This window comes from Girardinichthys multiradiatus, chromosome 2 (genome assembly GCF_021462225.1).
Source record: "Girardinichthys multiradiatus isolate DD_20200921_A chromosome 2, DD_fGirMul_XY1, whole genome shotgun sequence".
Taxonomy (NCBI): Eukaryota; Metazoa; Chordata; class Actinopteri; order Cyprinodontiformes; family Goodeidae; genus Girardinichthys; species Girardinichthys multiradiatus.
The window spans coordinates 6,538,900-6,547,738 of record NC_061795.1 but is presented as its reverse complement, the minus strand read 5'-3'; the positions used below and the strand labels follow the sequence as shown (position 1 = coordinate 6,547,738).

The following is an 8,839-nucleotide window of genomic DNA, read 5'->3' as shown; positions in this document are numbered from 1 at the left end:
TGTTGGGAAATGACACGCCTAACCTCTAACAGCCTACATCCAGAAGTCTCACCCTTTTTCAACTGGTGGTTTGGACAACCAAGTAGCCTACAGCAATCATCCAACACTCAACTGTCACTTCTGTTAACGGCTGCTCATTCCCTAATTTTACAACTTGGACTTGGTATATGGGTTAGGTTGATTTTAGTGACTTGGCGCTGTTTTGACAAGTTTGGCTTAAGGCAACCTATAAAAATCTCCTAAAATCCTTTAGAACCAGGGATAAAGGCTTTTAATCACCAATGAAAAACCTAAAATAGGGTGACTCAAATAATTGACTGTCCTCAATTTATCTAGAATTTTATATGGTTTCTTTAATTAGTAATGCTTTTGCAGGGATCAGTAACAACATAAAATCAAGCAACACATAATGATTGAATAATAGAAACGAATTAGTCAACTTAACCCATCTTTCTCTGATGCTGAAACTGGAGAGCTTGAAGAGGAGGCTTTGAAGACAGACTCTCCCATGCACCCGATGGAGATGAATTCTTCGGGAAGCAACGAGTGGATTTCTGAGGCGGAAGGCAAGTCTTCAGTTTTCTTCGACAGGCACTGATGCTCCAGGTTTCGATGGTCTGTCACTGAAGTCTTTGGTTAAATATAGTCAGAAACACTGATGTCAGACATCTCTTTAGTCAGTAACTTCATGAAGACTTGAAGAAAACCATTAAGGCATAAAGGGGATTGGTTCAGGACTTCTGCAAGCCTGAAACCTGGAGCAGTCAGTTGTTCAGGGCAAACGGTTTGATCCTCTTTCCCTCTCCTCAGTCATCAGCTTTGTACCTTAAAATCATAATTCTATCCACAGTCTTTGATATATGGTTAACATGATTTTCAAAGAAATCATCATTCTGTTTTTCATGACATTTAATTCATATAGTATGATCATTATTTATTTGATATGCTAAATATCAATCTCTCATTTCATCATCATTTTAGTCTCAATTAAAGCGATACATTTATGAGAAAGAAAAGAGAATATAAGGATGACTCCGAGTGGACCTCTCAGACGTCACAGCTTCAGAATGTGAATATTTACTGATTTATATTTCATTGATTTGATTGTGAGGGTTTAATTAATTTCTGCAGGGATACATGGAAGGATCTTATATAATTCTGACAGCAGCCTTCCTGAGTGGAACAGTTGCTGCTTAAACCTGTTTTGATTATGTTTAATTTTTAGTCAAACCATTTTGTTAAATGTTTCTTCAATCCAGAATAAACCAGGGTCTCTGGAAAAGAATGACCAAGCGCCTTACCTGAGAGCAGCAGCCACCACAAAATACAAAGACGAAAAGAGAGTAAAGATCAGCAGGTAAAGCAATAATTATGTGAAGAGGGGGAGTATAGTAACTAGAGACTTTTAAACACATACATTATTAATGGTTCTTTAAAAGGGTTTTTGTTTGTATTTGAGAGACACAAATCCTGATGTAATTAGTTTATTTGAGTTGAGTTTGACAGTGCTTGCACACAAACCTTTGGAATGCTTTGTACTGTGCCACTCTGGTTTCTGGAGCAAATCATGCTGGTGTGAACCCATCCTGGACCGTGTAAATGATCAGATAATCATACCCTGGCACAGTTACAACTCCCGGTCTCAGCACGGTTTATCTGGACCCTGGAGTGGTTCGCTTGCAGTGTGAATGCATGGCGGACCAGTATACAAAAGCAGAAAGAGAGGATATAACACAACAGCAGTGCATTTCAGTAGAAGAAAAGAAGTAGAGAAAAAAAGTAAAAGCACAAATCCAAAGATGAAAGAGTTTGAAAATGTCTTGTTGGGCAACGTAGAGTAGTGAAGAGTAGCGAAGAGATGTGCTTTCTTTTCGATCAGCCTAAAACTGCACCCAAAACAATAATTTTCAACTGCACAACTTTGTTGGTTCTGGTCTAAAACACAGAGGTTTTTTTAGACCAGACACTGAAGGTGTGAATTTTCTCACTTTTACAAATCCCTGGAATGGACCAGCAGTGTGAATGGGTCTTCAATTACAATATCCCTAAAGAGGGTAAGGAGCTTGACCAGCACATTTCAGTCCCCAAAACTGTAATCATGACACTCCTTTCTAAGATAATTAAGCTTTGCTTAGCAATGAATGTTGATTGTTTTTGCTGTTTACTGGGAAAGTTTTTTTCATAGAAAATCCAACTCTTTGTTTTGAACAGTTCAGAGAAAAATGAAACCAGTCCATTTCTCATATTACATTTATATTACCTTGGTGGTTTGTCAATTAAATCAGTGATATTTTATCAAGTATGAACAGTGCCGATCATCAAGGTAATCCTATCCTATCTTGCTTACTCAGGGGAATTCTTTTGGCCAGCTGTAATGATCCATGAGACTCAGGACAACCTTTGTCACCAGGTCTGTTTACCATGCTTGCTGTGTGTCTGTAAGCAGCAGGCGAAAGGGAATTCATCACACAATCCTGGTGGGATGTCCTTTGGGATCGGAAACAAATCGCTGCTGCAGAGGTTGTTTACTCATAGGTAAGGCTTCTCTTACACCCCATAAAGATTTTAAATTTGCAAATAATTATTTTAGTTTAACTCTTATGAGTCACTGGTATATGAATGTTGAGTGTCCATAAGTCAATACTATGTCAGCGATTTGCTAATCTCAGGTTAACAGTCATGCTAAGAGTAGCTGAAATTTCACTCCTGTTTGTTTTTTGTATAAATGTATTTTTTTCTAACTCTTTGGTGTTTTTTTCTGTGTTGAAATCCAACCTAATTTTTAGATGCCATTAAAAAGAGACCAAAGGAATCTGAATTTCTAACCTTAGTCAACTTTATAAAATCCATCAACTCCAAAGAACTGCAGGTAACTTTTGTTAAATAGTGATTGAACTTTCATTTGACAACTTGTAGCACTTGTTGACATTATTGGTACATATTACATTGCTTGTCAAAAACACAGAGTAGATTGGGTGTTTCTAAGCATCATCTTCTGTTTTGAGGTTCCATAAAGTCTTGTGTGCAGCTGTAAAAATAATGAAAAGTTCTAAGATGTACTGACTTGGTGACATCCTTCCAACAGAAAATGGCGGTAGCAGAGTCTAGCCCTCTTACCACTCATGTGATGAACACAAGCGATGGAGTCCCAGGCGCCAAGATGGCACTGAGCTTGCATCGACTTGACACCAGGCTGATGATCTGGTCTATGATCAGTGTTGGGTCGGTTTTTATCGTGTTCATCTTTTTAAAGAGGACTTTCTTTGAAATGACTACATTTAGTGTCAGTCACATACAGTACAGATCAGATCTTAGCAGATTACAGTAAATATAAAGGAAATGTTATAACATTGATTTTATGTCAAACTTCCAAAGAAATATATGAAATTCCATCTCATCTTTTAGGACAACAAATGAAGATGGCTACTGCCCAGGACTGATCAGTCGAGAAGCTTTCATCCCCGGCATGTACAAGCTGCGTTTTGAGACTGGTTCATACTGGGAGGGGCTGGGAAAGACCTCCTTCTACCCCTATGTAGAGGTGATTCAATGAGCTTCATATAAACACTACTTCAATTCAATTGGATTCAATTCAATTCAGTTTTATTTCTATAGCGCCAATTCACAACACGTCATCTCAAGACACTTTACAAAGTCAATTCAATTGAATCATACAGATTTCAAGTCAGGTACATACATTCCAATTAATCCCAACTATCGAACAGTGGAGTCAGATTCAGTTATTTATTCAAATTGGATAAAAAGGTTTTCTATCTAAGGAAACCCAGCAGATTGCATCCAGTCAGTGACTTGCAGCATTCACTCCTCCTGGATGAGCATGTAGAGACAGTGGACAGTCACTGGTGTTGACTTTGCAGCAATCCCTCATACTGAGCATGCATGTAGCGACAGTGGAGAGGAAAAACTGCCTTTTAACAGGAAGAAACCTCCAGCAGAACCAGGTTCAGTGTGAGCAGTTTTCTGCCACGACTGACTGGGGGTACTAAATAAAATAAAAGCTATGTATGAGACCAAGTGAAAGCAAAGTTCCAGAATCTGAATAAACTGTAGCCAGAGATTACTCTGACAAAAAATACATAAACGTTTTATTTCAATTGTGTTAATTAAAAGACTTTCATTAACACATTTGGCCTGGACTGTACTTAAATCAACTTCTGACACATCTATGGATTAAGTCTGGGTAAAAAAATAATATAATACTTAGCATACATACAGAATTGAAAATAGGCTCCACTCAATAAACCTTATCAAACACATTAGAAGATTAATGCATTCACAAACAATACGTAACACAAATTACAACAAAATGTTTTAACTTTACAGAAAACTCCACCAATGCTCAATTAGAAATTCAGTTGTTACAATAGACAAACCTTTGTGGGTAAAAACAGTGGTTGGCTCCTTTATTGAGGTCGTAGAAGGAAGGGTTGATAAACTGAAATGCATCCTTTCACTGAAGGATCTCAGCCTTCTCAACAAATACAGTCTGCCTAGTCATTTCTTGTTAACAGTAGGGTCTTGGTGTTCTAGGTGGACACCAATATATTCACACTCCTCCACCACCTCCACTTCTTCTCCCATGATAGAAACAGTATTTGACATATTCCAAAATTGATATTGTTTTGTCAACATTCAAGACGAGATGATTACAACTACAGAGTAATCTCCATACAGGTCTGGGCTGAACTGTCCAGTATGTTAACTGAAACGTTTACATGTGTAGTCATGTGGTTTTGATCACCTGTCTGTCCTTTCAATGATGTTTGGCAAAAATATTAGGTTAGATCGACTCAGTAATGACTTTCCACTGAGACATGCAGGTTAGGCTTCTTAAAAGAGATTGAATCACTGCAGTTTCCAGAGCCTGGACAAAAATGACTGGAGGAAGTGAAAAATTTACTATTTCCAATAATCCGGGTCTAAAATAGGAAACCTGTTTTAAAAACATGAGCACCATATCAAGGCAGCATGTTGAAGATTTTAGGGCAAAGGTTGTTTGCCAGAGAGAAGATCAAACTGTTTAAAAATGTAGATCCACTAGAGATCCCAAAGGCAAAGGTAACATGACCATGTTACCAGAGGCAGAGACAATGCTTATCTAATCTTACGTGTGTGAAAAAATGTGCAAAGTCCTTGCAGTACATTTTGAAAAGGGGTGCAGGAGGAACGGGTGGTGAGAGGTTTCTCAGACTGTCAACGATAGTAAAATAGTTCTGGGCATTGTTGCTGTTTTTATTGCTGTTGCCATAAAACACATTAATTCTCAACCCCTTTTAACTCCTGATTATGGGTGCGAAGACTCTATAAACAAAACTAGAGTTCTGCCTTTGCCTCCCATGTTCAGCTTGTCTAGACATTTACTACCTCAGCATTCCTTCAAAGCGATGTTTTTTTCTACCGCAGAAAACTTTGGTCTATGAGGACAATTGCATCCATGGTCTTATAATACATCATAAAGTAAAATTGAAACATTTATTTTGCCTAATAATGTTCACGGATACAACATCGGGAGGTATGTTTGTACGGGGCCGACTAAGTGGTACTACAGCACGTGATGTTTTCTTCTGCTTTGTGCATCTGATTTTCTTTCAGATTGTGTTCACCATCCATTACCCAGCAGAGAGGTTTCATCTCCCCCTGCTGATGAGCTCCTTCTCTTACAGCACATGCAGAGGAAACTGAAGCTTTGATTATGGCAGATATAGGCTCTTTGTTGTTAAATCTGTATTTTAGAAATTGTTGATGGGTATAATGGGAGTTTAGGCCCTCTTCCCCCCTGTGCACCACCGGGTCTGTTTCTCTCCAGTTCGGAGACCCAACCAGTAAAACCAGCAAGTATTTACCTTGTGAAATAATGAGAAATGGTTAAGTATAAAATCAAGATTTAATGCCAAAATGATCAGTGTATACAGAGCATACAATTGAACAGATACAAAGTGACATTCACCTTTGGTACCGGGCCCCCCTCAGCCCATCTTAGGGATGAACCGAGAGGAGCAAAGAATGGAGTGTGAGTCCTGCTTTTATCCATAACTGTTCCAAACCCACCTAAAGGGTGTCATCCTCTTGGATCAGTTTATCTTTGACTATGTGTTGCATCAATGTGATATCAACAGTTATGTAGTGCAAGCTGTAGCAGTGAGCGGGGCAGCATATAAGCAACAAGGGCAGATATATTTAATTAGGGCAGCAAAGAGATGATTAGAAAAGGCCACAGAATCATACATCCATAACAAAATATTATGTCATGCTAGATAAGCAGATATTTCTGCCTGTGTCCCTGTCTTTGTTTTGTTTGGCATGTCTGGATGTAAGAACAGAATACAGTTGGTAAGTGTGTGATAAGTTCCATATTTAAATAAATATATACCTAAACCATACTAATTTTTTGGAATGAAAGACATATTTGTGAGCTAGGTATTTATCAACTGTGTAATAGAGTATGCTTCAGGATTTTTTTTTAACTAAACGAGAAGAGCTACAGAGTCAGAGGTCAGCCTTCTATGCAGTCCGCTATGCAGATACACTCCAGACTGAGGCCTTGTGGTGTCCCTCAGACAATAATGATACAAATGCTTCAGTCCCTATTGACACAACAAGGAGAAGGTCAAAAAAAGTGATTCTATGGGAGTAAGAATCCATCTGTTTGGAGTTTAATATCATCTGAGGGCTGGAGCAATCTTCTGCAACCTGTATCCAAGAAGATGGTGGAAGTGAGATGCAGCTGAGGAGAGAGAAAATGTTGGAGCACCACCTCGTTATAAAGACTGTTCGTTTTTCCTTTTTTCCATTTGATTCCCTTTCTGTATGCTGATCATGCTTATCTGCTCATATACACCAACATAAAGCACTGCTGTAGGGGTAAGATTCAACAGAAGTGAAAGTGGTTTTTGAAAAGACAAATCTGTAACTATCTTTTTGAATACATTTTTTTAAATTTTCGTTTTCAAAATACTGGAGTATAGATAAAAGTTCAATATTTTTTGTCACTCATTTCAAAAAGTGAAACTCAAAAATTATATAGATTCTAAGATTCTCTTATAAGTATTTCATATACCTATACATATATATACACACATACAGTACAGACCAAACGTTTGGACACACCTTCTCATTCAAAGAGTTTTCTTTATTTTCATGACTATGAATATTGTAGCTTCACACTGAAGGCATCAAAACTATGAATTAACACATGTGGAATTATATACTGAACAAAAAAGTGTGAAACAACTGAAAATATTTCTTATATTCTAGGTTCTTCAAAGTAGCCACCTTTTGCTTTGATTACTGCTCCACACACTCTTGGTATTCTGTTGATGAACTTCAAGAGGTAGTCACCTGAAATGGTTTTCCAACAGTCTTGAAGGAGTTCCCAGAGATGCTTAGCACTTGTTGGCCCTTTTGCCTTCACTCTGCGGTTCAGCTCACCCCAAACCATCTCGATTGGGTTCAGGTCCGGTGACTGTAGAGGCCAGGTCATCTGGCGCAGCACCCCATCACTCTCCTTCTTGGTCAAATAGCCCTTACACAGCCTGGAGGTGTGTTTGGGGTCATTGTTCTGTTGAAAAATAAATGATGGTCCAACTAAACGCAAACCGGATGGAATAGCATGCCTCTGCAAGGTGCTGTGGTAGCCATGCTGGTTCATTATGCCTTCAATTTTGAATAAATCCCCAACAGTGCCACCAGCAAAGCACCCCCACACCATCACACCTCCTCCATGCTTCACGATGGGAACCAGGCATGTAGAGTCCATCCGTTCACCTCTTCTGCGCCGCACAAAGACACAGTGGTTGAAACCAAAGATCTCAAACTTGGACTCATCAGACCAAAGCACAGATTTCCACTGGTCTAATGTCCATTCCTTGTGTTCTTTAGCCCAAACAAGTCTCTTCTGCTTGTTGCCTGTCCTCAGCAGTGGTTTCCTGGCAGCTATTTTACCAAGAAGGCCTGATTCACACAGTCTCCTCTTAACAGTTGTTCTAGAGATGTGTCTGCTGCTAGAACTCTGTGTGGCATTGACCTGTTTTCTAATCTGAGCTGCTGTAAACCTGTGATTTCTGAGGCTGGTGACTCGGATGAACTTATCGTCCGCAGCAGAGGTGACTCTTGGTCTTCCTTTCCTGGGGCGGTCCTCATGTGAGCCAGTTTCTTTGTAGCACTTGATAGTTTTTGCGACCGCACTTGGGGACACTTTCAAAGTTTTCCCAATTGTTCGGACTGACTGACCTTCATTTCTTAAAGTAATGATGGCCACTCGTTTTTCTTTACTGAGCTGCTTTTTTCTTGCCATAATACAAATTCTAACAATCTATTCTGTTCTGGTTTACTTGATATAGGACCCCAGAATGCAGATGAGCAGGCAGAGTGATGGTAAGTGAAAAAAGGTTTAATAACAAAAACTCACACGCAGGAGGCAAGAACAAAACAAACGGGCAAGGCAAGACAGGCATGGCATGATCAAAAAACAAGACTTGGTTTGAGAACAAGACATGAGCATGAGAAATGTTTCCGCAATGACTAACTGAACAGGTGTGTATATATGGAGTGAAAACCAGGTGGAGCAAAGAGACAGATTAACTTGGACAGGTGAACCGAATAAACTTAATTGACAAACAGAACAAAATGTGGCTGCGGCAAAAACAGAGACTCTAATATACAAACAAAACCAAACTTGACAAAACATGAACAAGACTATAAAGCATGACCAGAAAAATAATAAACAAAGGCATGATTCAAAACTTGAGTAGTGAAAAACATATAAGGAAAAAACCTGAAACCAAAAAACCCCAAATCATAACATATTCAGTAGGACTAT

At 38.9% G+C, this 8,839-nt stretch overlaps 1 protein-coding gene across 1 annotated transcript; it reads left to right on the top strand.

Moving 5' to 3' along the window:
• Positions 1 to 2,475: 2,475 nt before the first annotated feature.
• On the top strand, positions 2,476 to 6,898 carry LOC124858097 (5-hydroxyisourate hydrolase-like). The gene is made up of 5 exons (XM_047349898.1): positions 2,476 to 2,535; positions 2,770 to 2,869; positions 3,086 to 3,222; positions 3,406 to 3,541; positions 5,614 to 6,898. Exons 3-5 carry the CDS (start codon positions 3,089 to 3,091, stop codon positions 5,701 to 5,703), a joined length of 360 nt encoding a protein of 119 aa, XP_047205854.1. The 5' UTR covers positions 2,476 to 2,535; positions 2,770 to 2,869; positions 3,086 to 3,088; the 3' UTR covers positions 5,704 to 6,898.
• The last annotated feature ends 1,941 nt before the right edge of the window (positions 6,899 to 8,839 follow it).